The following is a 27,945-nucleotide window of genomic DNA, read 5'->3' on the forward strand; positions in this document are numbered from 1 at the left end:
AGGGTTCTTTTGGGGAGGAATCAGAGCTTTGAGCTCTTCCTGACCTTCTGGGGGCCCTGTCCCTGACCGGATTCCCTGCTGAAGGGGAAGTGAAGGTTTGTACTCCTGGAGGGAAACTTTGATTTTATCCAACCCAACCCAGCAGCGTCTCTGCCTCAGTGGCAGGTAAACCTGACCTGAAAGGGGTTGAATTTGGGGGAAAAAAACCAAAATGATGCATTTTCAACCTAAAAGTGCTGCTCTGGACAAGAAAACCTTTCCTATTCAGACAATTCGTGGGTGATTTCACTGATGTATGCAAACAAACCCTGCTCAGTGCAGCAGCAGGGGCACAGAAAGGTGGGAAAAGTTGTCCCTGTGCCAGCAAATATTTATTTATTGTGTTTTTCTCTGGGTGAAGTGGAAAACTGACATTGGCTTTAAGTGTTTGCAGCCAGACCTGATGTGGAAACGCAGCTCAGCTCCGTGTACATCCTCTCCCACCTTGATTTTTTTTGTGTGAAGGCTTCTCTGTCTTTGTATCTTTGCTTTCTTTGTAAAGGAAATGGAATAAAAGTTGAAATGTTTTTGCCTCTGGCTGCTCAGCTTCTTGTGAGTTTCATTTGTTGTTGGTTTGGTGGCGGTTCAGTGTTGATAAGGAAATGGCAAAATCAGATTATTTTGGTTGAAAACTGAACTGGGGACTCCTCAGGGGGAAACTGCAGCTGCTCTAAAACCTTGTGAGGGCTGGGTTTAAACTGTCCCCAGAATGTTCCCAGGGGCCTGGCTACCTGGCAGGGACAGGGATTTGAGTCTTCCCAGGTTTCAGCTGTGGAAAACCTCGCCCAGCTCCCGTGGCAGGGACAGGAGCATTTTCCCAGCTCCTCGGCCGTTTGTGGGAGCCCTGGCACGGTGACAAACCCAGCAGGAAGCTTTAATTTGTTGTTCCAGCGAGAACCAGGCAGGGCAGGGCTGAGGAGAGAGAGGCTCTTGAGGAAAAGGTGCCTCCATGATTGGCATTTCCAAGAAAATTCCCAGTCCAGCCCTGGGCTCTCTCAGCCCCACCGAGCTCAGCCCTGGAGGGTGGAGGGTTCCTCCCTTCCACGTCTGCAAGGGAAAAGCTTCAGAAGAGTGGAGAGAACACACACATGACCAAGGAGAAATCTAGAATTTATTATCCAGCATTCCAAGTGTTCATTTTCCAACATTCCAGAACAAAGATACTCTCCTTAAAGTGCTTTTTCATTTATTAAAATGAGCAACTTGTACCGAGGCTGCTCCGCGCGTCCCTCTCAGACTCGTGCTGAGTTTGCTCTGCAGCAGGTCTTGAAAAGGAAAACAACATTCACACTCGGGAGCCTTGGAGCAGGGAGGAGATTCCTGGGAATCATCCACGCCAAACGTTCTCCAACCATCGCAGCTGCTGCAGGGAGCTCCCAGCACGGCCCTGAGCTGGGGCTTGCAGCAGCTCAGGCTTCTGGTCACACTCCTGTCTCCACCTCTGCCCTTCCCAGAGGATTCGTGTAACATTTTCAGGGATTTGCTGTTGGGGAAGGGGAGCTGGAGGCTGCGAGGGCGCGCTGGGAGGTGCTGACAGCTCTTGGGGCAGGATTCCAGAGCGGGAGCAGGGAAGCAGGACGGGCTGCAGGGACGCTCCACGGGGATTAGTCCTGCTGGAACCGGAACGTCTCGTAGTCCTCTGGGATGGTGTCTGAGCATTAAAGAAAGAGAGATCAGGGGCAGGAACAGCAGGGAAGGGTGGACTCGGGTCCTGTTTGCTGCCCTGCTGTTATTGGACACAAAATGAGTACACAGAAACTTGGTGAGTTCAAGAGAGAAAGAGAGTTAATTTTATTTCTGACTTTGCAATATATAGAGCTCCAAAAGTGGCAGTGGATTGGAGGGTGAAACTGCCACTTCTCTGACTACACTGGTCAAACCAACAGTCCATCAATTCTCTCCTCCCACACAGAAGAATGCAAAACTATCATTATGTACATGAGCAGTGCGTGAGAACTCCAGTGGAAATATGTAACCATTATCAGAAGGCTGAAGAAGTTTTATGAGAACTTTAAAACTTTCAAGAGAACTATAAAATAAAACTTAACACTTTTAAAAATCAGGGCAACGCTGCCCCGTTCCCGTGGCTGTGCAGGTGTCCACGTGAACGAGTGGAAAACGGAGGAGAACCGCGAGTCTGCCTTCCCCAACTCACCGTTGCAGCGGTAGCGGAGGTTGGACCAGATGATGTTCTCCTGGGAGAAGCAGAAGACCCCGAGGCGTCCCCCTCTCATGGTGGTGTCCAGGACAACTCCAGTGTCTGCCACGACCTCGGGGCCCTCGTAGAACCGAGCCCTGGAGGGGAACAAGGCAGGGAGTGGCAGGAGCTCCCCCGGCCTCGGGGATGCTCCAGCCCTGGGAGTGCCCAAGGGACAGTGGGAGGTGTCCCTGCCCATGGATGAGTTCCCTTCCAAAACCATTCTGGGGCTGGTTTTCCTGGTGGGAATGGTCCTGCCCTGAGCCTCACCTGATGTAGCCGACCTGGGGCCGGTGCTGCAGGAACCAGCGGTAGGAGGTCTTGTCCTTCCAGCCGGAATTCCGGGGGTCCTTCCAGAGCAGCTTCACCTGGTCCGTGGTGTCTCCCGTGTGCCACAGGGAATTCCTCAGGTACTCCCCAGGGCCGGTTTTGGATTTCACTGCCTGGGACAGAGGAGAGCCTGGTCAATGTGTGCAGAAAGGATTCAACACAGCTGCTTATCCCAAGGCAAAAACCCACCAGGGGATTCCTTTTGCAGGGCTCCTTTACCTTCAGCTGAATCCCGGGCTCTGCCACTGCCCGGAAGGGGTTTGCCTGCCAGTAGGTCTGTTCCATCTGCTTCCACATGACCACGTAGAAGCTGGAGCTGTCCTGGTAGCCGAAGATGAACCCGGCGTAGTCGTCGTCCGTGGCCGTGTTGACGTGGAAGGTGCCCTCGAAGTCCACCCCGTTAAAGGCTGTGTACCCTGTCAGGGGCAGCAGAACAGAAACTCCGCATTCCAGGACAGAACAGAGCCCAGATTCGGCTGGGGAGGTGGATTTAGCCAGGGGGAATCTGGACTCTGTGCACTACAGGAAACGGTGGATGGAGTCGTTAAGCAGTGGCTGATCAAAGCTGCATGGAGTGATGATTTCCCAAAGGGAAAAGGGAAATTCCTCACCTACGGCCAGGCCAGGGTCGCTGTTCATGGTCTGGACAATCTCCATGCCCTGGGAAAGAGGAATTGTGACTCCTTAGTGCAATTCCAGTCACACCTAACTCCCTCTTGTGCTGCTCCAGGGCTGCAGCTCTGGGATTTGGGCACTGCAGAACCACGGAGCCTTTCAGGGAAAACCCTCCAGGATTGCTCCCAGCTGGGGCTCTCCCTACCTGGTTGAGGACGATCCAGTTGGGGTCGATCTGAGCGTCGCCCTCGGGGTCCAGCACCACGGTCTGGAAGGCCCTGAAGTCCGTGAGCGTCACCTTGGCGTTCTCGGGGCAGACGTCGATCCGGTCGATCACCATGTCCCTGTCGAAGTCATCCTCACACAGGTTCCCCACGCCGTCCCCTGGGCACGAGGAGGAGGAGGAGGAGGAAGGAGCCTGGAGCAGCAGCTCCTGCCCTGGGTTTGCTCAGCCTCAGCAGCACCAGCTGAGGGCACCGAGGGATGGACACACCCCGAGGAGCTGCAGAGAAACCTGCAGGCTTCTCCTGCTGGCAGAGAAACCCCTCAAACCCCAGACACTTCTGGGAGAGAGAACCTGACCCCAGACGTGATCCTAAACGTGATCCCAAACGTGATCCCAAACATGATCCCAAACATGACCCCAAACATGATCCCAAACATGATCCTTAACGTGATCCCAAACGTGATCCCAAACATGACCCATAACACGACGCCAGACCTGATTCCAGACCAGATCCCAGTCCTGATCCCAAACACAATCCCAAGCACAATCCCAAACCTGACCCCAGACCAGATCCCATGCTGCCTCTGAGGACACCTGCCAGCACCACAGGCCTGGCACGAGTCAGGCCCGAGAAAACCCAAATAAATTCCTGGGGACGCCAGAGCTTGGAGCGACCGCAGGGAGCCCCGGAAGGATCCATCCCTCACCATCCGAGTCCTCCTGGCCGGGGTTGGGGACCAGCCTGCAGTTGTCGGGCCCGGGGGGCCTGAAGTCGGGGATGCCATCGTCATCGTCGTCCTCGTCGCACTCGTCGCCCAGCCCGTCGCCGTCCGTGTCCAGCTGCGAGCTGTTGGGCACTGTGGGGCAGTTGTCCCGCGAGTCCTGGTGCCCGTCCCCGTCGCTGGGGAGAGGGGACAGGGACAGGGACACGTCACCCACGGCCACCAGCACGGGAAGCCTTCCCCAGGGCTGGGGTCCTCGGCAGGATGGGTGATTTTAGCCATTTTAGCCAGGAATGGGTCAGGAATGTTCCTGCTGGAAACGGACAGCTCTGGGAGTGGGCCTTCCTGCCAGTGGTCGCTTTTTGTGAGGTCTGAAGAAAATTCCACCTCTAAACCTCCATTTTTTATAGGATGAGGCCGAGCCAGGCTGTCACAGCCCTCTGGTCCCTTCACCCCCAGGATTTCATGCAAATAAATAGAATTTTTAGTTTCTGCAGCTCACCTGTCCTGGTTGGTGTCACAGACATCCCCCACCAGATCGTGGTCAGTGTCTTTCTAGAAAAACAAAGGAAGAATAATTTAAATTTTCCAGAGGAAAAGGCAAGGAAGAGAACAGAGAGCTGCCAACAGCAGGAGAGTTTCTGTGGGATTTTTTGGGGGGATTCTGAAGAATTCCAGCAGTGGGACAGGGCAGGAAGGGGGAGCCCGGAGAGCCAAACTTCCCCCCTGGCTTCCAAGGGAATTTCCTTTTGTGCCTCGGGAGGGTGGCAGCTGGAATTGTCACCTGGGCAGTGACACGGGCAGGGCTGGGGTGACAGGAGTGGCCCTGCAGGACTCACACTGGGGGGGCTGTACCTGGTCAGGGTTGCTGAGGTTGGGGCAGCTGTCACAGGCGTCCCCCACGCCGTCCCCGTCCCCGTCCCTCTGGTCAGGGTTGGGCACTCTCCTGCAGTTGTCCATGGCGTTTCTGATCCCTGGAAAACGGGGGACAGTGGATGCACAAAAATCCAGGGGGGTGAATCCATGGCTAAAGCAACGATTTCAGGATTTGGGGGTGGTGTTTGCTGGGATTCCTGGCTGCTGGGAGCAGCTTTTGTGCAAACTGTGATCAGCTCAGTTTCCAAAGCCAGCCAGGTTTGTCCCCTCCACCCCAGGGGGACAGCCCTGACCCCCCCAGCCTCGAGCCAGGGGCTGCTGGCAGCTTGGATATTCCCCGATTTCTCCCTTAGGACACAGCACAAGGCAGTCAGGACGAGGCTGGCTCTGATTGTGGACAGCAAAAATGATAATAAATCCAAGGCGGAGAGCAGCACCCTGGGAGAGGCTGAGCGCGGGGACACGGGCACTGCCCAGTCTGTCACCCCAGGAACCGAGCTGGGCCTGATCCCAGCAGGAAGCAGCCCGGGATGTGCCTGGATCTCACCGTCCCCATCCATGTCATCGTCACACTCGTCGCCCTTGCCGTCGCCGTCGATGTCCTTCTGGTCGTTGTTCTTCACCTGCCGGCAGTTGTCACACGCGTCCCAAAGTTGTCCCGGTCGGCGTTGCGCTGGTCCGTGTTCCTCGCGTACACACAGTTGTCCTGCGGGGACAGGGGACACGGGCTGGGACACCAGCACCCCCCAGGCTGTCCCCAGCCAGGCCTCACCAGGGACAGGCTCCCCAGGTCCCAGCCCCCGCGGCGTCCCTTCAGTGTCCGGAGGTTTCTGGGCCTGGCTTGAGATCCCCAGAGCGCGGCCACACCGGGACCCTGAACTCCCACTGGGACCCTGAAATTCCACTGGGACCCTGAACTCCCACTGGGACTCCTGAACTCCCACTGGGACCCCCTGAAATCCCACTGGGACCCTGAACTCCCACTGGGACCCTGAAATTCCACTGGGACCCTGAACTCCCACTGGGACCCTGAACTCCCACTGGGACTCCTGAACTCCCACTGGGACTCCTGAACTCCCACTGGGACTCCTGAACTCCCACTGGGACCCCCTGAAATCCCACTGGGACCCTGAACTCCCACTGGGACCCTGAAATCCCACTGGGACCCCCTGAACTCCCACTGGGACCCTGAACTCCCACTGGGACCCCCTGAAATCCCCACTGGGACCCTGAAATCCCCACTGGGACCCCCTGAACTCCCACTGGGACCCCCTGAAATCCCCACTGGGACCCTGAAATCCCCACTGGGACCCCCTGAAATCCCCACTGGGACCCTGAAATCCCACCGGGACCCCTGAAATCCCACTGGGACCCTGAAATCCCACTGGGACCCCCTGAACTCCCACTGGGACCCTGAACTCCCACTGGGACCCCCTGAAATCCCCACTGGGACCCCTAAACTCCCACTGGGACCCCCAAACTCCCACTGGGACCCCCTGAACTCCCACTGGGACCCCCTAAATCCCCACTGGGACTCCTGAACTCCCACTGGGACTCCTGAACTCCCACTGGGACCCCCTGAAATCCCACTGGGACCCCCTGAACTCCCACTGGGACCCCTGAACTCCCACTGGGACCCCCGGAATTCCCCCTGCAGGTGCTGCTGCCCTGCAGGAGCCCGGCGGGGGCAGCAGAACCCGAACCTCAGCGTTTGGGATCCCGTCTCCGTCGGCGTCGTCGTCGCAGGCGTCACCGATCCCGTCCCGGTCCGCGTCCTCCTGGCCGGAGTTGGGCACGGTCATGCAGTTATCCTGCCGGGACAGACACAGGGATGTGGGAACGGCCCCCAGCCTGAGCTCTGGCGGTCTCAGCAGCACCCAAGGCCTGTCCTGGAGCGAAACTGGGGTGAAATTCCCGGGTTTCCTGCCCTCGCCCTCACCTTGCGGCATTTCTTGTCGGAGCAGCGCTGCTTCTCGTCGGGGACTCCGTCGATGTCCGTGTCCTTCCCGCACACGTAGCCGTTCCCTGCCCACCCCACGAGGCACTGCAGCACACAAAGTCAGCCCCCCGATGGCCTCCGAAACGCAAGGGTTAAAGAGAAACAGCACGAAACGCTGCAAGTCCCGGGATGGGAAACCCTACAGGGAAATAGCGCCTGGCAGAAAGTTTCTGGGATTTCAGCAGCTGGGATCCGGCTCGCTGCGTGCTGCTGGGACCCCGAGGAGCAGCAGCAGGAGTTGGCTCTGAGGCTGCTGAGCGGATCCTCCCTGCTCAGCCCAGGGAACTCCGTACCCGACAGATCCGCAGCGCTGCAGGGAAAACCAGCGCCCCAAAAAAGCGGGAGCGGGTCGGAGGCGCCGGGAGCAGCCCAGGGAGGAGCTCAGGGCACAGGGACGAGCAGGGATGGTTTGGGAAGGGCGTTCTCCAGGAGAGGGCAGTGGCAGACCCGGGAGAGGAGCGCGGGACGAGGGAACGAGGAGCGAGCAGACCGACCCCAGTCCCAGGGAGTTTGGGATCAGACCAGACCCCATCCAGTCGCAGGAGTGGCTGGATCAGACCCCAGTCGTGCGGGAATCAGGCCAGACCCCAGTGTCTGGGGGGTGGGATCAGACCCAAATCCCGGGGCGGGGGTCGGACCAGAGCCACAGGAGTGTGGGACCCAACCCCGATCTCGCGAGGGCGGGACCAGACCCCAGCCGCGGGGAAATTGGGATTAAATCCAGACCCCAGCCAGCCTCGGGAGCGTGGGACAGACCCCAGTCTCGGGGGACACTGGGACCAGTCCCCATTTGCAGGAGGGTCAGACCAGACCCCAAACAAAGGAGGGTCAGACCAGTCCCTTCCATCCCACGGATCAGCGCAGACCCCCATCTCACAAGGGGGCGGGAGCCGACCCCAGCCTCGGGAGGGTGGGACCAGACCCTAATCTCGATAGGGTGGGACCAGACCCTAATCTCGATATAGGGTGGGACCAGACCCTAATCTCGGGAGGGTGGGACCAGACCCTAATCTCGGGAGGGTGGGACCAGACCCTAATCTCGATAGGGTGGGACCAGACCCTAATCTCGGGAGGGTGGGACCAGACCCTAATCTCGGGAGGGTGGGACCAGATCCTAATCTCGGGAGGGTGGGACCATCCCCGATGCCAGGGCGGCACCAGTGCCCCCGGACCTGGCAGGACAGGGAGCCGTCCCTCTCCACGATGCACTCGGCTTTCTCGTGGCACGGGCTGATCTCGCCGTTGGGGCAGCGCCGTGCCCCTGGGGCCGTCTGGCTCCTGCAGCCGCTGATCTGATCCCCCACAAAGCCCGGCTTGCAGGCCCCGCATTTGTAGGATCCCTGCGGGGAAAACGGGGAGGAGGAACTCGAAGGCGAATCCAGGTAAATCCCTCCTGCAGCCCCTCCTCGGGACACCTCCCCCTGTCCCGGGGTCTGGCGTGGGACACTGCCAGGGATCCAGGGGCAGCCACAGCTGCTCTGGGAATCCCATCCCATCCCACTCCCTCCCCACCCTCCCAGGGAACAATCCCTTCCCAAAATCCCACCCATCCCCACTCTCTGGCACTGGGAAGCCATTCCCTGTGTCCTGTCCCTCCATGCCTTGTCCCCAGTCCCTCTCCAGCTCTCCTGGAGCCCCTTCAGGCCCTGCAGGGGCTCTGAGCTCTCCCTGGAGCCTTCTCCTCTCCAGTGAACCCCCCAGCTCTCCCAGCCTGGCTGCAGCCCTGGGATCCTCCCCCTGTCCCTGCGGATTTACCCGAGTGTTGATGCAGATGGAGTTTGGGACACAGTTGCTGGCGGCTCCAGTCTCACACTCGTTGATGTCGGTGCACACCTGCCCAGGGAGAACAGGACACACCTTTAGCCTCACTCCACCCCAAATCCCGGGACTTGGGCGGGGCCAGCTGCAGAAGCAGAGCCCCGGCGCACCTCACTAGCCCAGGACTGGCAAGTTTTCCTGCTGACAAGCTTGAGGCAGATCCCAGCAGGGTTCCAGACCCCTCTCCAGAGTCAGCAGAGGTTCCAGCCTGGGAACAGAGCTCTGAACTGAGCTGCTGGAATATCCTCGCTATGGAAGGGGCTCCATGGATTTGGAAGCTCAATGGCTGCATCCCACGACCAGCCCCAAATTGCCAGAGCCACATGTGGGATAATTATCCCTAAAAACCCCAATCAGCCCAGGCTGTTGGGATTTTTAATCTGCCTGGAGCTGTTAGAGAAGCCGGGAGGGGGTGGCAGCAGCTGCAGGAACTCTTCTGTGTCCCAGCAGGAAGGATTCCCGTTCCCATTCCTGTTCCCATTCCCGGGGTGGCCCCACAGCCCCAGAGGTGTTGGGATGCTCTGCCCAGCCCCAGTTTGGCACAGGGGAGGTGGCTCTGGGGCTCAGGTGCCAGGAGATCCTGGGCACTCTCCTCTCCCTGCATTCCCACCAATACAGTGGGAATCCCAAATCCACAGTTCGGTTCCAAATCCGCAGTTTGTGGGACTCCCACAATCCCAAGACAACCGGTTTGGGTTGAGAATCCCATCCCCAGCCCCCAGGGACACCTTCCACTACCCCAGGGTGCTCCAAGCTGGCCTGGGACACTTCCAGGGATGGGAATTCCCTCCCAGCCCCTCCCTTTCCCTCACTCAGGAATCCCTTCCACCTTTAGGAACCATCACCTCGCCTTTCCCTCCCGCTTCTTCGCAGACCTTCGAGTCCCAGCTGCAGAGGGGAGAGAATTCCCAGCTTCTGAGGGACACAGAACATTCCAGGCCCTCACCTGTTTGTTGGCCCTGGCAAAGGCCAGTCCCACCCCTTCCAGCAGCTGCCCGGTGAAGCCGGGCGGGCAGGGGTCGCAGCGGAAGCCGGGGTTGGTGTTAATGCACTGGACTTTCGGGAAGCAGGGGTTGGCATTGCACTGAAACAAGAGAGAGGGTGCCCGGGGCTGTGCCAGGGGGCAGCTCCAGCCCTGGGGCACGTCCAGCTCTTGGGAGTTTTAGTCTGAAGGCAGATATAAAACGGCACAGGAGTTCCTCGAGGGCTTCCCCAGCTCGGGTGTCCCCCTGGGCTGCAACAGAACAAAGCCACTCTGGGCTCTGATTCTCCTCAGGTGACACCAGAGCTGCTCTTGCTTCACCTCTTCCTTCCTGGAATCCTCAGAGTCCAGGGGACTGGACAATTCCTCACCCTGGCCTCGAAACACACCAGTTGTTTGTTCACCACTCTTTCCAAAACTGCTCCGAATGCTTTGCTTCCTCCAACACTTCATTATTTCCCCTGGATTTTTATGCTCTGTGCTGGCAGCTGCATCACAGGAATACAGTGGATCCCATATTTTGGACTGACAATCCCAAAATCTCCCATGGAGCCTTCAGCAGGTTTTTAAATTGAAATGCAGTTGAGGTTCCACGAGAGTGGGATAATCAAGTTCATGGTTTGGGAAGCACAGAGCTCAGGAGCCCTACAAAAAATCCATGGATGAGCAGAGCTTTGTGCACACACACAGCTTAAAATTGGTGGAATGCCACATTTCCTAAAAAAAGAGAAAATTTCCTAAAAATAATACTCGGTATCTGGTTTGATTTAGGGGCAGAAACAAAGCCCTGTGGTTAAGATTTGCTGTTTCAAGGATTATCTGGGAACTGTTTGATCCCACTCCACACCTAATAAATCTTATCTCTAACGGCTCCTCAGCGAAGGAGGCTGCTCTGGTGTTCCAAACTCCCCTCTCTGTGTGGCACAAACCTCAGGATTTATTTTGTTGGGAGAAATCCTGACTGGACTGGCCCTAAACCCTCCCTGGGGAGGGCCAGGCACAGAATTCCAGAGTCTACAGGAACCCTGGCATGTGCCAGGCACAGAATTCCAGAGTGCAGGAACCCCAGCGTGTGCCGGGCACAGAATTCCAGAGTCTACAGGAACCCCAGCGTGTGCCGGGCACAGAACTGCAGCTCCTGCAGGGACCCCAGCGTGTGCCAGGCACAGAATTCCAGAGTGCAGGAACCCCAGCGTGTGCCAGGCACAGAATTCCAGAGTGCAGGAACCCCAGCGTGTGCCAGGCACAGAATTCCAGAGTGCAGGAACCCCAGCGTGTGCCGGGCACAGAACTGCAGCTCCTGCAGGGACCCCAGTGTGTGCCAGGCACAGAATTCCAGAGTGCAGGAACCCCAGAGTGTGCCAGGCACAGAACTGCAGCTCCTGCAGGAACCCCAGCGTGTGCCAGGCACAGAATTCCAGAGTGCAGGAACCCCAGCGTGCGCCAGGCGTGGAAGTGCCGCTCCTGCAGGCCCTGAGGGCTCTCCGTGCCCCCCGGCAGATGCCACGGCAGGCCCGTGGCCGGCGGTGCCGGTGTTACCTCGTTGATGTCGGTGCAGTGCGTGCCGTTCCCGGTGTAGCCGGCGGGGCAGGGCCCGCAGCGGAAGCCGCCGCCGCTCTCGGTGCACGGGACGCCCGGGAAGCAGGGGTTGGGGACACAGCGGTTGAACTGCGTCATGGTGATCACAGGACCTGTCACCTCCGGCCGCATCCCTGGGGGACAGCAGCGGGGTGAGGACACGGTCCCAGAGGCACCACGGACAACCTGGAGTGTCCCCGAGCCACCACGGGGTGTCCCAGAGCCACCAGCTCAGATCTGAGGTGTCCCAGAGGCACCACGGACAACCTGGGGTGTCCCCGAGCCACCATGGAGTGTCCCAGAGCCACCAGCTCAGATCTGGAGTGTCCCAGAGCCACCAGCTCAGATCTGGAGTGTCCCCAAGCCACCATGGAGTGTCCCAGAGCCACCAGCTCAGATCTGGAGTGTCCCCAAGCCACCATGGAGTGTCCCAGAGCCACCAGCTCAGATCTGGAGTGTCCCCAAGCCACCATGGAGTGTCCCAGAGCCACCAGCTCAGATCTGGAGTGTCCCAGAGCCACCAGCTCAGATCTGAGGTGTCCCAGAGGCACCACGGACAACCTGGGGTGTCCCCGAGCCACCATGGAGTGTCCCAGAGCCACCAGCTCAGATCTGGGGCATCCCAGACCCACCAAGACAACCTGGGGTGTCCCAAAGCCACCAAGGAGTGTCCCAAAGATACAAGCTCAGCTCTGGAGTGTCTCAAAGCCACCACCACGACCTGGGGCATCCCAGAGCCACCATGGATTGTCCCAGAGCCACCATGGATTGTCCCAGAGCCACCAGCCCAGCTCTGGGTGTCCCAAAGCCACCATGGGGTGTCCCAGAGCCACCATGGATTGTCCCAGAGCCACCATGGGGTGTCCCAGAGCCACCATGGGGTGTCCCAGAGCCACCATGGATTGTCCCAGAGCCACCATGGATTGTCCCAAAGCCACCAGCCCAGCTCTGGGTGTCCCAAAGCCACCATGGGGTGTCCCAGAGCCACCATGGATTGTCCCAGAGCCACCATGGGGTGTCCCAGAGCCACCATGGATTGTCCCAAAGCCACCATGGGGTGTCCCAAAGCCACCATGGATTGTCCCAAAGCCACCATGGATTGTCCCAGAGCCACCATGGGGTGTCCCAGAGCCACCATGGGGTGTCCCAGAGCCACCATGGATTGTCCCAGAGTCACCATGGGGTGTCCCAGAGCCACCATGGATTGTCCCAAAGCCACCATGGATTGTCCCAGAGCCACCATGGGGTGTCCCAGAGCCACCATGGGGTGTCCCAGAGCCACCATGGGGTGTCCCAGAGCCACCAGCTGTGCCCAGCTCCTGGCACAGGAGCACAAGCAAAGGCTGGGGCTGAGGGGATGGAAAAGAGCCCTGGGGAGGATCTGGGGGGTGAGGGGCTCAGGGCACAGAACCCCCCCAGCCCCGGGCTGATCCCACAGGGGCTCATGGGATTTTGGGAAGGAATTCCTGCCTGGGAAGTGGGAAGTGGGGAGGGGCTGGGCTGGGACTCCCAGAGCAGCTGTGGCTGCCCCTGCATCCCTGGGAGTGTGCCAGGCCACCCTGGGCTGGTGGAAGGTGGAAGGGCTGGAGGGTCCCTCCGACCCAAACCATTCCAGAATTCTGGAATTCTGGGCGCTTGCTGGAAGGAAAGAGAAGCTTCTGGAAGCCCCCCAGCTCCAGCTGCCCTGGAGAACAGCCTGGGCACCAATCCCTGGGGGCAGGGGGCCGAGAGAAGACCCCGGCTGTGGGGAATGTCCAGGGGCGGCAGTGACCCGGGCTGCTCCCGTCGGGCACGGCTGGAATTCCGGGCTGGCTCCAGAGGGGCAGCGGGCACGGCCGCACTCACCGCAGGCGTCGCACTCCATGACCGTGTTCTTCAGGAACGTGATCTCCTTGATCTGCAGGGGAACAGCCAGGCTGAGCCGGGCCCGCACGGGCATCCCGGCACGCCCGGGGGCGAAATGAAATCACGGCAGCGAAACGAAATGAAGCCAATGAAATAAGTAATAAAGAGTTACATAAACAAACAAGCAAACAAATAAATAAACCATTTTTTAACGATGCGGTGAAATGGATAAATACTAAAAAGTAATAAAAAAATATTTTTAAAAATGAAATGAAATCAATGAAATCAATAAAATAATAAGAAAATAAATAAAAAATAGAAATTAAATGCAAGTAATAAAATAAAAAATAAATCGTTAAAAATTAAAATGAAATAAAATAAAATAATAAATAAATAAAATAATTAAAATAAAATAAAAATAAAAATAAAATAAAATAAATCAAAAATAAAATAAATCAAAATAAATCAAAATAAATCAAAATAAATCAAATACATCAAAATAAATAAAATAAATAAAATAAATAAAATAAAATAAAATAGTGGCAAGAGGGGAAAAAGAACAAACAGGCAAATCTGCTGGAAGGCAGCAGCACTGGAACGACTGCTGCAGGCTGCCAGGAGCCCTGGCTGCCCAGATTCCCAAAACCCTGGGGTTTTTTGCAGGGCCTGGAACGTGAGAGGAGCTCGGAAGTTTTTGCAGGATTCCAAAATCTGGAACCCCTCAGTTGCCAGCAGGAACAGCAGAACTGGAACCTTGCTGTCCCCCCCAGAGAGAAGAAGGCAAACCTCTGCTGAAAATCCTGCTTAAACCAAGGCCAGAGCACCCGAGGAACCCCAAATTCCCGAGAACCTGCTGGAGCCAGGAGGGCTTTTGGGATCAGAACAAGGTGAGGAAGGAGGGAAGGCAGAGCTCCCTGCCCCGGAGCACGGGGAGGGCTGGAAGCTCCCAAATTCGGCCTCTCCTGTGATTCCTGAGCCCACAAAACCGCGGGAAAGGGATTTTGTTCTCCCAGCCCAACCCATCCTGCCACATCCCTCTTTGAAGGGTGTCAGGGCTCACCCCCAGGTTGGGGTGGCCCCGAAAGGTGGAAAAGTCTCTCCTCCAACCCGTGCCTCCAAAGAAAGGCTCAGTAGCCTTCAGTGGTCCGTTCTCAAGGTAGTTTTTGTGTGTTATCTAAAAGATTTCTCCCTGAGCTGCTGCGGTCCTCCAGCAGTCAGGCAAGGGCACACACTGATGCCCAGGGGGCCGGTGCCCTCGTTTATATCTTTTATATGTTAAATGTTTCTGGTTTTTCCCCAGTGCCCATCTCCTCCATTGAATGGTGACTTGCATGGAGGCTGCAGAGGTGCAAGGACAGGAACATTGTCTGGGCTCACCCCCAGACTGGAAAAGTCTCTCCTCCATCCTGTGTCTCCAAAGAAAGGCTCAGTAGCCTTCAGTGGTCCGGTCTCACTGTGTGTTAGCTAAAAGATTTCTCCCTGAGCTGCTGCGGTCCGTTCAGCAGTCAGGCAAGGGCACACTCCCCCTCCCAGGGGGCTGGTGCCCTCTTTTATATCACACATTGTGTGTTAAATGTTTATGGTTTTACCCCAATGCCCATCACCTGTATTGAACAGTGACTTTCTGCTCTAAACCAATCTGTGAGTGCCAACATCACCAAGAACATGGAGGTTAGGAAGGAGAAAGAAAGAGGACAGGGCACGCCCAAGTCCCTCCATCTTAGAACTTCTGACCCCCATGTACAAAACTCAGACCCCTCTGTACAAGGCCTAAACCCCCCTGCACAGCACTCAAAAACTCTTCCTCTCGCTTTGTGACTACTTCTACTATAATATCTAAACTTTTGTGATTCCTTGTTCTTCCTGCAAGGTTGGTAAATTGTTCCATGGATCGGGTTCAAAGCCACAGGGGTCTGTGGCTGCACTCCGGGGTCTCAAATGCTTCTGACCTGGGCCTGGAACATCCAAGAGCGTCCAAGGGACGTTCTGGGTTCCGACAGAAGGGCTCACTCCCCACCTCTGCTGGAGAATTTGGGAATCCAAAGGAACTTCCAGTGATTCCAACTCCAATCTTCAACATGAGTTCCTCAAGTTGAGTTTTTTTTTCCCAGCTTGAAGGGTTTTTTCACCTTGTTTTGGTTTTTTTTTTCCAATTTGAAGGGTTTTTTTCCAACTGCAATTCTTTCCCAACTCGAAGGTTTTGTTTTTTCCAACTGCAATTCTTTCCCAACTCGAAGCTTTTTTCCCACCTTGAAGTTTCTCCCAACTTGAGAGTTTTTCCCAGCTTCACCTCCCAATTACAAACCACCTCGGGATTCTGTTTTGTAGCAATAATCTGCTCACTCTGCACAGGAAGCAGAGAAATTCCCAGCCCTCAGGAAACCAGGAATTAGGAATTTTTCACCCACCTGCTGCTTCAACAGATCCCGAACTTCCAGCAGCACCCGGTTGGTTTCCCTCATTTCTTGCAGCATTTCTGGCCCAACTTCTCCTCCTAAAAAAACCCCAAAATTGTTGGGAAAATCCCAGAGGATCCCAGGTTTATAATCCAGCTGATTATAAACCTGGGAAGGTTTATATAGATATATATATTATATGAATATATCTATATATATTTATATGAATATATGAAAATATATTTATAGATTGGTATCTATTTTAATATATATGTTTATATGTTTATATATTCATATTTTTTATATATTTATATAAAGATACATGCATACGAATATGTATTATATAGTCATATATTCATATATGAATAATAATTATATGAACAAGATTTTAATTATTATCCATATAGCGTTTTCTATTATAAAAGAGAAATATAAGATTTTAATGTTATATTAATGTTTTCTATTATATGAATAATAATTGTAGGAATATAGGAATTATATGGACAATATTCACCGACTAGGGTATGAATAATTTAGCATTCAGGGCTCAGCCTCCAGCCCAAGGAGTTTCTGGCAGGGATTTGGGGCTGGAGTGGGATTTGGGAACAGCTCCGGGCTGGCGCAGCGGGATCTCCCCTGGCACAGCCCCCCAGGCTCCCACCTGGGAAGGGATTCGGTGCCGAAAGCAGCAAATCCCGGGCTGCGGGCGGGGGAAGCTCCGTGCCCGAGGCTGCCCCGGCGGCGGAGCGGGGCCCGGCCGCTGCTGCGCTCACCTGCGGCCACGGCATTCCCGGGATCCCGGCTGAACGCGGCGGCGTGCCGGGCGGCGGCACCGGGGAGCGCCCGGCTGGCATCTGGGGACACAAGGACACGGAAAACCGGGAATGCCGGGGTCAGGGTGAGCTCCAGGGAACACCGGGAATGCTGGGGGTCAGGATGAATTCCAGGGAAATCCGGGAATGCCGGGGGTCAGGGTGAGCTCCAGGGAACACCGGGAATGCCGGGGGTCAGGATGAATTCCAGGGAAAACCGGGAATGCCGGGGTCAGGAGCAGCTCCGGGGAAAACCGGGAATGCCGGGGGTCAGGGTGAGCTCCAGGGAACACCGGGAATGCTGGGGGTCAGGATGAATTCCAGGGAAATCCGGGAATGCTGGGGGTCAGGGTGAATTCCAGGGAAAACCGGGAATGCCGGGGTCAGGGTGAGCTCCAGGGAAATCCGGGAATGCTGGGGGTCAGGGTGAATTCCAGGGAAATCCGGGAATGCCGGGGTCAGGAGCAGCTCCAGGGAAAACCGGGAATGCTGGGGGTCAGGGTGAGCTCCAGGGAAAACCGGGAATGCCGGGGTCAGGAGCAGCTCCAGGGAAAACCGGGAATGCTGGGGTCAGGGTGAGCTCCAGAGAACACCGGGAATGCCGGGGGTCAGGGTGAATTCCAGGGAAATCCGGGAATGCCGGGGGTCAGGGTGAATTCCAGGGAAATCCGGGAATGCCGGGGGTCAGGATGAATTCCAGGGAACACCGGGAATGCCGGGGGTCAGGGTGAATTCCAGGGAACACCGGGAATGCCGGGGGTCAGGGTGAGCTCCAGGGAAAACCGGGAATGCTGGGGTCAGGGTGAATTCCAGGGAAATCTGGGAATGCTGGGGGTCAGGGTGAGCTCCAGGGAAAACCGGGAATGCTGGGGGTCAGGGTGAGCTCCAGGGAAAACCGGGAATGCCGGGGGTCAGGGTGAGCTCCAGGGAAAACCGGGAATGCCGGGGGTCAGGAGCAGCTCCAGGGAAAACCGGGAATGCTGGGGTCAGGGTGAGCTCCAGAGAACACCGGGAATGCCGGGGGTCAGGATGAATTCCAGGGAAAACCGGGAATGCCGGGTGTCAGGGTGAATTCCAGGGAAAACCGGGAATGCCGGGGGTCAGGGTGAATTCCAGGGAAAACCGGGAATGCCGGGGGTCAGGGTGAATTCCAGGGAAATCCGGGAATGCCGGGGGTCAGGAGCAGCTCCAGGGAAAACCGGGAATGCCGGGGGTCAGGGTGAATTCCAGGGAAAACCGGGAATGCCGGGGGTCAGGATGAATTCCAGGGAAAACCGGGAATGCCGGCTGTCAGGGTGAATTCCAGGGAACACCGGGAATGCCGGGGTCAGGGTGAATTCCAGGGAAAACCGGGAATGCCGGGGTCAGGAGCAGCTCCAGGGAAAACAGGATGAATTCCAGGGAAATCCGGGAATGCCGGGGTCAGGGTGAATTCCAGGGAAATCCGGGAATGCTGGGGGTCAGGGTGAGCTCCAGGGAAAACCGGGAATGCTGGGGGTCAGGGTGAATTCCAGGGAAATCCGGGAATGCCGGGGTCAGGAGCAGCTCCTGCGCTCGGCCAGGGAGGGGATCCCCGTCCTTCCCCCCGCTGGGATTTGGGGTTTGCCGGGTCCCTTTGGGATGGGGGAAAAAAACGGGATCTGCCCAAGGGAGGGAGGGATGGAGCTCGTGCTTCTGGGTTTGGGGATTTTTGGGGATAATCTGGGAGTGAAAAGGTAACTGGACATCCCAGTTTAACTCAGGGATTCTCCCAAAATCCCAGTGTCGAATTCCTCGGTGGCCACGAGGATGCACAACCTCATTTCTCTGTGTTTTTTTTTCCCGTAATTTCTCAATTTTTCCTATAATTTCTCATTTTATTCTTATAATTTCACATTTCCCCCCCTTCATTTCTCAATTTTCACTATCATTTCGCAATTTCCCCCCCATAATTTCTCAATTTCCCCCCCATAATTTCTCCATCTTCCCCCCATAATTTCTCCATCTTCCCCCCATAATTTCTCCATCTTCCCCCCATAATTTCTCTCTTTTCCCCCAGATTTGCCAAACCCCTAACAGAAACCACCCCTCACCTACAGCAAAGAGAAAACCAGGAATAAATCCCACAAAACCCTCTGTGTGTACAGGGAAAAAAAAAAAAAAAATCAGCTGGAATTTGGGCTCAGCCTCCTTGAGCAGGGAGAATTTCCCAGCACTGATTTAATAAAAAAAGTCCTCATTTTCCACAAACAAACCCAAAAACCTTGTGGATCTTCCCAAAAAAAAAAAAAGAAAAAAAAAGTGAATATTTGTGAGCTCTCCAGTAAATTTTGGATTGGGAATAATTTGGATTGCCAGAAATCCTCCTGGAGGTGAGAATTCCCCAAAAGCAGGGTTGGAAAAGTGGAATTTGAACATTCCTGGAGGTCAGGAATGCTTAAACCATTAAGCTTTCCTTAAATTATTGATTTCCTTTATTTTCCTTAAATTATTGATTTCCTTTATTTTCCTTAAATTATTGATTTCCTTTATTTTCCTTAAATAAAGTTTCACCTCTCAGGAGGGAAAGTGGGGAAAAAAAAATCCCATGGAGCATTTACAGTTTTCCTGTAAAACTGCCTTCAACATTTTCAGGCTCCAGCTGAAAAGTCCTCCCTCTTTATCCCCTTGCACCCCTCAGCACTTTCAGAGCAGCCTAAAAAAGCCTCAAAAAATCAGAATTGAGTCAGAATTAAAGGAGAATTAAAGAGGAGTTAAAGCAGAGTTAAATCAGGATTAAAGCGGAGTTAAATCAGAATGGAATCAGCATTAAATCAGAATTAAATCAGGGAAAAGCAGAGTTAAATCAGAGTAAAGCAGAGTTAAATCAGAATTAAATCAGAGTAAAGCACAGTTAAATCAGAGTAAAGCAGAGTTAAATCAGAATTAAATCAGAGTAAATCAGAGTTAAATCAGGATTAAAGCAGAGTTGTTAAAGCAGAGTTAATGCAGAATGAAATCAAAATTAAATCAGAGGTAGAGTTAGCGTTAAAGTAGAGTTAGAGTAGAGTACAGAGTATAATCAGAATAAAATCGAAGTTAAAGTAGAGTAAAAGCAGAGTTAAAGCAGAGTTAAAGCTGAGTTAAAGCTGAGTTAAAGCTGAGTTAAAGCAGAGTAAAAGCAGAGTATAAGCAGAGTATAAGCAGAGAAAAAGCAGAGTAAAAGCACCATTAAAGCAGAGTAAAAGCAGAGTAAAAGCAGAGTAAAAGCAGAGTAAAAGCAGAGTAAAAGCAGAGTTAAAGCAGAGTTAAAGCAGAGTTAAAGCAGAGTTAAAGCAGAGTTAAAGCAGCACTAAAGCAGAGTAAAAGCACAGTTAAAGCAGAGTTAAAGCAGAGTAAAAGCAAAGTTAAAGCTGAGTTAAAGCTGAGTTAAAGCAGAGTTAAAGCAGAGTTAAAGCAGCATTAAAGCAGAGTAAAAGCAGAGTTAAAGCAGCACTAAAGCAGAGTAAAAGCAGCGTTAAAGCAGAGTAAAAGCAGAGTAAAAGCAGCATTAAAGCAGAGTAAAATCAGCATTAAAGCAGAGTAAAAGCAGCATGAACCCCGCATGAACCCAGCGCGCCTGCCCTTACCGATCCTCCTCTGCTGGCCCCAGCAGAGGGGAGAGCAGAGCAGCAGCGCCAGCAGGGCTGCGGCCATCTCGGGCTCCGGGGCTGCGGCGCTGCTCTCCCCATGCAGCTTCGCTATTTATGCGGCGCATTCCTGCCTTCCTCCTTCCCTCCTTCCTCCTCCCTTCCCTCCTTCCTCCTTCCCCCTTCCCTCCTTCCTCCTTCCCTCCTTCCTTCCCCCTTCCCTCCTTCCTCCTCCCTTCCCTCCTTCCTCCTTCCCTCCTTCCCTCCTTCCTCCTTCCCCCTTCCCTCCTTCCTCCTTCCCCCTTCCCTCCTTCCTCCTTCCCCCTTCCCTCCTTCCTCCTCCCTTCCCGCCTTCCTCCTTCTCCCTTCCCTCCTTCCCCCTTCCCTCCTTCCTCCTCCCTTCTCCCTTCCCTCCTTCCCCCTTCCCTCCTTCCTCCTCCCTTCCCTCCCTCCTCCCTTCTCCCTTCCCTCCTTCCTCCTCCCTTCTCCCTTCCCTCCTTCCCCCTTCCCTCCTTCCTCCTCCCTTCCCTCCTTCCTCCTCCCTTCCCTCCTTCCTCCTTCCCTCCTTCCTGCCTTCCTCCTTCCCTCCTTCCTCCTCCTCCCTTCCCTCCTTCCTCCTTCTCCCTTCCTCCTTGCCTCCCTTCTCTCCTTCCTCCTCCCCCCTTCCCTCCTTCCTCCTTCCCTCCTTCCCGCCTTCCTCCTTCCCCCTTCCCTCCTTCCTCCTCCTCCCTTCCCTCCTTCTCCCTTCCCTCCTTCCCTCCTTCTCCCTTCCCTCCTTCCCCCTTCTCCCTTCTCCCTTCCCTCCTTCTTCCCTCCTTCCCTCCTTCCTCCTCCTCCCTTCCTCCTTCTCCCTTCCCTCCTTCTCCCTTCCCTCCTTCTCCCTTCCCTCCTTCTCCCTTCCTCCTTCTCCCTTCCCTCTTTCCCTCCTTCCCCCTTCCCTCCTTCCTCCTTCCCCCCTTCTCTCCTTCTCCCTTCCCTCCTTTTTCCCTCCTTCCCCCTTCCCCCTTCTCCCTTCCTCCTTCCCCCTTCCCTCCTTCTCCCTTCTCCCTTCCTCCTCCTCCCTTCCCTCCTTCTCCCTTTCCTCCTCCTTCTCCCTTCCCTCCTCCTCCCTTCCTCCTCCTCCCTTCCTCCTCCTCCCTTCCTCCTTCCCCCTTCCTCCTCCTCCCTTCCCTCCTTCTCCCTTTCCTCCTTCTCCCTTCCCTCCTTCCCCCTTCCCTCCTTCCTCCTTCCCTCCTTCCTCCTCCTCCCTTCCCTCCTTCCCTCCTTCCCTCCTTCTCCCTTCCCCTCCCTCACCGCTGGCTCTGCTCCGCCGGCCTCGGCGTAAACAACGGCGAGACGCCGCTGAAAGCAGCGAGTTCTTCTTTTTTGGGTTTTTTTTTTTTCGGTGCTAAAATAGGAAGGCAAAAAAACTGGAAGAAATTAAAAAAACTGGAAAAAAAAAAGCTGGAAGGGAAAAAAAGCTGGAAGGGGAAAAAACTGGAAGGAAAAAAAACTGGAAGAAAAAACTGGGAGAAAAGAAAACTGGAAGGAAAAAACCTGGAAGAAAAAAATGGGAGAAAAAAAATGGAAGAAAGAAAACTAGAAGAAAAAAACTAGAAGAAAGAAAAAAAATGGAAGAAAAAAAACTGGAAGAAAGAATAAAACTGGAAGAAAATTCCAAATTTTTTTTTTTTTGTTTTGGGGGCTTTTTTTGCGCTAAAATAGAGAAGAAAATTCCAGATTTTTTTTTTTTTTTTTGGTGCTAAAATAGGGGAAAAAATCCTTTTTTTAAATTATTATTATTTTTTTTTTTAGGGGGGTTTATTTCTTCTGACGGACACGGGGCAGACGATGATTCATGGGTGGATTTCCCTTCTGATGACAAGTCAGGTCATTTCCTTTGGGGTTTTTGTTCCAGGCTGAAAGAAACCCCAATAATTGACATTAAAAGGAATTAGGGCTCCTGCATATCAAGGCAATTTCTTTTCTATTTTTATTTCCCCCCCCCCTTTTTTTTTTTTTTTTTTTTAAGAAACCCAAAGAATTTCCCAATCCCAAGAAAAATTCCAGCTGGGAGGAAAGGCCTGGAACATTCCTGGAATTCGGCCTGGAAATGCAGAAAAAAAAAAAAAAAAACAAACAAACAAACCAGGAGAGGCTCAAGGAAACCCCAGGAAACAGAAGCTCGGTCTTTAAAAAGTGGGAGCAGCAGGAATTTGGGATATTTACAGAAAATGAGATTTTTTTCCCCTGGTTTTACCTCAGACCTCCCAAGCTCCGGGTCCCTGAGGGCGCTGCTGGGCCCGCACAGGCCCCAGAGTGAACAATAAATAATAATTAATAAATATTCCCGGTTTGGCGTGCCAGGAAGGCTGGAATTTATGGATTTTTTTACTCTTTTTTTTTTTTTTTCAGCAAATTCCCACTGGAAATAAGGGAATTTGGACTCGGTGACATTTGGGTGGCTCTGCTGGCACATCCAGCCAGGGGCTGAGGGGTTTGATCCTTGTGGGATCAAAACTTTGGAATTTCCCTGGATTTAGCATTTCTGGATAAATGAACCCCCTGACATCATCATCATTATTATTATTATCATTATCATCATCATTATAATAATCATCATTATCATCATCATCATCATCATCATCATTATTATCATTATCATTATCATCATCATCATTATAATAATCATCATCATCATTATAATAATCATCATCATCATCATCATTATCATCATTATCATCATCATTATTATTATCATCATCATCATTATCATCATCATCATCATAATTATCATTATCATTATCATTATCATCATCATTATCATCATCATCATCATCATTATCATCATCATTATCATCATCATTATCATTATCATCATCATTATAATAATCATCATTATCATCATAATCATCATCATTATCATCATTATCATAATCATTATCACAATCATCATCATCATTATCATCATCATTATCATCATAATCATCATCATCATTATCATCATCATCATCATCATCATCATCATCATCATTATCATCATCATTATAATAATCATTAATGCTATTATTACAATTAATATCGTTATGACGATGATGATGATGATTATTATTATTAAAGATAAAATATAGTATTTTTTCCCACTGATATCCCGAGGGAAAAATCTGCTTTATAATCTGGATTTTCCAGTAACAAATGAGGAGCGAGTGATGGAGAAATTCCCTGTCCCACATCCCTCAGGGATCAAATCTTTCACCCAGAGCTGTGACAATTGGGGCTCATCCAGCTGGGGAGGGCAGGAGCAGCCAGAAAAATCTGGAATTTTCACATTCCCACTCCCAGAAAAGGCAGCAGTCCCTGTTCTGGCAGTGCAGAGTGAAGGAAAAACACATTACTTATCAGAGGCCTGAGAGGACGTGAATAAAAAAGGGGTTTTGCCAAGGATTCATGAAAAAAAAAGGAGTTTTTTAAGCAGTGGAAAAGTCATAAAAGTGCAGAAAGAAAGAGATGTAATTCCCATGGAATGAAGAGTGGACAGGGTCACTCGCGAGAGACACGGCTGACCAAAATCTGCTTTGTGTGGGGAGCAAAGAGACCCCAAAATCCTCATTTTGTAGGAAAAGGAACCGTGGGATCATGGAATGGCTTGGGTTGGAAGGGCTTTAAAATTCCCATCCATAGATATCAGATTTTATTTCTGTATTTGAAATATATTTTCAATCAATTTTGATGTATTTATTGATCAAATAAATCCACATTAAAAATAAACACCCAAACCAAAGCCTTGAAAGTTCAGTCTCCAGGGAATTCTGGGTTTCTAAGTGTTGAGTGGCCCAAATCCCACCAGTTCTGGAGAGGAAAAAGCAGGTTGGCATTGCTTTGTGCCCTCCAGCCAGTTATTTTTTTTAAATTTAAATCCCATCAGGAGTCATCTGCTGCCTCTGGACAGAGCTCAGCACTTCCAGAATCCCATTTTCTAACCCTATAAACTGCTAAGAATAATAGAGCTACTTTTATATATTGTGGTGCTCACATTCTATATAAAAGTAATCACATTTTCTATTATTTCACAGCCAAATGAACTCACCAAAACCACACTGATGACAAGTCAGGTCATTTCCTTTGGGGTTTTTGCTCCAGGCTGAAAGAAACCCCAATAATTGACATTAAAAGGAATTAAGGCTCCTGCATATCAGGCAATTTTTTTCTATTTTTATTTTTTTCCCCCCCATTTTCATCTTTTTAGAAACCCAAAGGAATTTTTCTTTTGGGTGCAGCAGATTTTTGGGATCAGCTCTGGCCACTGAGAGCAGCAAAGCCCAGCAGAGCTGGTCCCTCCTGCCTTGAGTTGAGCAGTTGGTGGCTCCACGGGCTGAGGTCATTCCCACCTTTATTTTCCTTGGATTCATCTGATTCCTTCCAAAATCCAGCCCTGGATTCCCTGTAAATCAGCTCCAGCACAGGAGCAGAAAACTTTGCTTGTTCCTGTTGAAAAAACCCAAATTCAGAAGGAGCTGATGGGGAAACATCTCCCAGCCTGGAGCAGGGTTATTATTGAAGCTTTACTGATTGCAAAAAAAATCAAAATATGCAGCAGAAAATGTTTATTTGGGGTTTTTTTTTTTGGAGTCTGGGCACTGCCAGGTTCGTTACACCTTTTTTTCCTGCCTGGATTTGACATCACAAATGAGAGGAGCTCACAAACAAACAAGAAAAAGCAAAGCTCCTGCTGCCTGAAAGTTGAAATATTTTCCATTTCTCTGTTTTGAACTGGCCTCTGCCAAGTGAAGGACAAAAGTCAGAAGGAGGAAAATGTTATTTTTCAGCCTTGGAAGGTCAGGTTCTAAAAATAAGTGGAAAACATCTCCGGCCTGGGGCTGGGGTGAGAAGGGTTTCACAGGGGCTCTGATGCATTTCTGGTGTAAAAAAAACCAAATTATAGAGGAGATACAAGGAAAGCCTTCCAAAAACTCCTCATTTTCCTCACAGTCTGGGCTTCCAAAGGCTTCTCTTCCCTGCTTTTAAATGCTTCCAGTCAGGGGGATCCAGGCAGTGAAATCCCCAGTTTTAAGGGATGCTACTCAAGCCCATTCCTCCTTTTTTTTCATTCCCCATGGACTCCAGGAGCAGATTTGGAAAACTTGCAGTGCAATTCCATGCTTTCCTAGGATCCTGGAATCCCAAAAAATCCCATTAAACCTCAATAAATATCAATAAATCCCAATAAATCTCAATAAACCCCAATAAATCTCAATAAACCGCAATAAATCCCAATAAATCTCAATAAACCCCAATAAATCCTAATAAAAATTACGCTTGGAAGCCCAACCTTACTTGAAAGAACCATCCTGGTCCCAAGGTGCCAGTCCCTGTCTTCCTCTGCAAGGTGGCCCAGCCTTGCCATGGCTCAAATTCCATAAATGGGGAAGAAAAGAGCTGGAGAAAGAAAGGACAGAGTGAAAAAAATAGGGGTGAAGTTAAGAAAATTAAGGGTGAAGTTAAAAAAATTAAGGATGAAGTTAAAAAAATTAAGGAAAAAGTGGAAAAATTAAGCATAAAGTTAAGAAAATTAAGGATGGGGTGAAAAAATTAAGGATAAAGTTTAAAAACATAAGGATAAAGTTAAAAAAAATTAAGGATAAATTGCACAATGGAGCTGCCTCCAGGTTTAATTCACTTTGCCACTGATTGAATGGAAAAAAAAAAGCATTGAAGTGATTTTAAAAAGGTCTTTAATGCCTTGATTTCCTGAGGAATTCGGAGTTAGAGACACAAACCAGACTGCAGCAGGCTGGGACTCCTCAAAGCTGAGACAAAGCACAGCCCTCAGTGGATTATTCCATGGATGGGCTGCTCTTCCCACGGATTAATGGATTTATTTCTAATATTTGCATCCCTCTGGGTGTTTATCTCCCATAATCACTGCTGCTACTGCTGTCCATTATTAATTAATTAACTAATTAATGTCGCCAGGTCGTTAGCTCAGCGCTGGCAGCGGCTTTGAGGGGATCCTTTTGGAATCTGTTTGTTGGGATTGTTTTAGCAACGGATGAGATCTGGAAAATCCTGCTTGTGCAGGCTTTTAAAAAAGGATTAAAAAAAAAAAAAGCAGGATTTTTGTGTTGTCTGGGAGCAGAAAGGTGGGCCAGGAAGGAGGATCCTGCCTCCAGCTGCAGTGTCCAGCTCTTTCCATGGAGTATTTTGGGAATTTGCAGATGGAGCATCCGAAGTGGGAAATTCTGGTTTCTTCGCGGGGTTTCTGATGGATCTGCTCCCGGTGAAGTGGCTCAGGCTGGTCTCACTTCAGATCACAGAATTCCAGGCTGCTTTGGGTTGGAAGGACCCCAAATCTCATGGGGACCCTCGAGGTGGGCTGGGGAATGGGGTCACCTGCAGCACATCCCGGGAATCTGCTGGGGAACAGCAGGAGGTGACAGCAGTGACGAGCGCCAGGTCCAAGGGCTGTCCAGACCCAGGGATCCCGGATCACCCTGGACGTGCTCCTGCACTAAACCAGGATCCAGGAGCTCTGCTGGATCCCAAATCTCCGCCGTGCCTCCCAGCTCTGTCAGACATTCCTGGGCCCGCGCTGTGACCCCAAACACCCGAGCCCTGGTGTCAGCAGGGTCCTGTCCTGTGGCAGGCACATTCTTCTCTCTCTCAGGACTTTTCATAGAGCAGCACAGAGGAAAGAAAGAGAAAACAATTTCTATTTCTGCTCCTTGTTTTTCCCATGTGGAATGTGTTTGGAGAATCGTTTACCTGGGGTGATTGCTTGGTTGGATTCTGGTGAGGATTGTTTGAGCTGATGGCCAATCCAACCCACCTGTGGCTGCACTCTCAGAGAGGGGCACGACTTGTTAGTTATAGTAGTTAAGAAAAGTAGGTTTGTAGCTTTAGTATCTCCTTTAGATAGTATATTAATGGAATATAGCATAGTTACAATAAAGAAATCATTCAGCCCGCTGAACTGGAGTCACACATCAGCGTTTCTCCCCACCGGGTTCACCTGCATTTACAATACTGTCCCAGCAGAACACCTGGGATTCATCTGGGCTTGACCAAGCCGAGGCCAGGACCCCAAGGAAGGTGCCCTCTTGGGGTCCGGGTGTCGAGGTGACCCCGAGAGTGTAAAAGTCCTCGTTTCCCAGCCCGAGCAGCCAAAGGAGGAGTCTGGATGTGCAGGGTCGGCTTCTCCAGGTTGTTTATTTTCCCCTTATCCAGAACATTCTCTCTCTGCCCTGCTGAGCTCTGTCCAGCAGGTCGGCCATGGCATTCTGTCTGCCCTCAGGGCGGTGTTCATATTTTATACCAAAACTCCGTGTGCCACGTTTACAGTAACGTGCCAATGTCTGTCATTTCTGTTGGACAGTGTGTCTGTACCTGAAACCAACAGAAAAGTGTCACCATCACAGCAACACATGGAGGGCAAGGAGAAGGAGAAGGAGGTCAGGACACGCCCAAACCCCTCCATCTTGTACCCCTGAACCCCATTCTAAAAAATCCCCAAAATTCTCCTTTTCCACCCTGTGTTAATTCAACTATCACACTACTCAAACTCTTGTGGCTTGTAATTCCTCACACAGAGCTGGCAGCTTTTTCCATGGGCTAAAATGGAAGCCACAGGTGTTTGTGACTTGGTGCCAAGGTCTGCGAGCCCCCTGGCAGGGACAGAGGGTGACAAATCCCAGGGGAGGCTGGGGTCAGCAGGAGCTGTGTCCCATCCTCCCCAGGAAGGAGCCCTGCAGATGGAGGTGGGAATGTGTGAATGTGGGAATGTGCCCAGAGCCACCCAGCACCCATCCATGGCGCAATCCCTGCCCCCAGGAGGGCGCTGAATTTTTTCCTCACATTTTTTCCTTCGCTATTCACGGCGTTTTCTAGCAGGGATAATAAAAGATTTCGAGCTCTGGATTAGGCTCATCGGTAACAATGAGCTCCTCT

General features: G+C 52.2%; 2 protein-coding genes across 4 annotated transcripts in view; both read right to left on the reverse strand.

Annotated features, from left to right (window-relative positions):
• Nucleotides 1-27,945, reverse strand: part of COPE (COPI coat complex subunit epsilon) — a 200,031-nt gene that overhangs the window by 94,425 nt on the left and 77,661 nt on the right. The gene's annotated exons all lie outside the window — the stretch shown is intronic.
• On the reverse strand, nucleotides 1,133-20,095 carry COMP (cartilage oligomeric matrix protein). Its single transcript, XM_068173701.1, is given in 20 exon segments — nucleotides 1,133-1,690; nucleotides 2,195-2,334; nucleotides 2,507-2,679; nucleotides 2,786-2,982; nucleotides 3,178-3,226; nucleotides 3,387-3,565; nucleotides 4,115-4,308; nucleotides 4,632-4,684; nucleotides 4,985-5,103; nucleotides 5,553-5,654; nucleotides 5,657-5,711; nucleotides 6,709-6,816; nucleotides 6,945-7,049; nucleotides 8,177-8,344; nucleotides 8,760-8,837; nucleotides 9,769-9,906; nucleotides 11,344-11,516; nucleotides 13,228-13,279; nucleotides 15,636-15,721; nucleotides 20,023-20,095. Coding segments are annotated over 20 exon segments (2,283 nt in total). The 5' UTR covers nucleotides 20,090-20,095; the 3' UTR covers nucleotides 1,133-1,643.

Source organism: Anomalospiza imberbis, chromosome 27, assembly GCF_031753505.1.
Source record: "Anomalospiza imberbis isolate Cuckoo-Finch-1a 21T00152 chromosome 27, ASM3175350v1, whole genome shotgun sequence".
NCBI classification, from domain to species: domain Eukaryota; kingdom Metazoa; phylum Chordata; class Aves; order Passeriformes; family Viduidae; genus Anomalospiza; species Anomalospiza imberbis.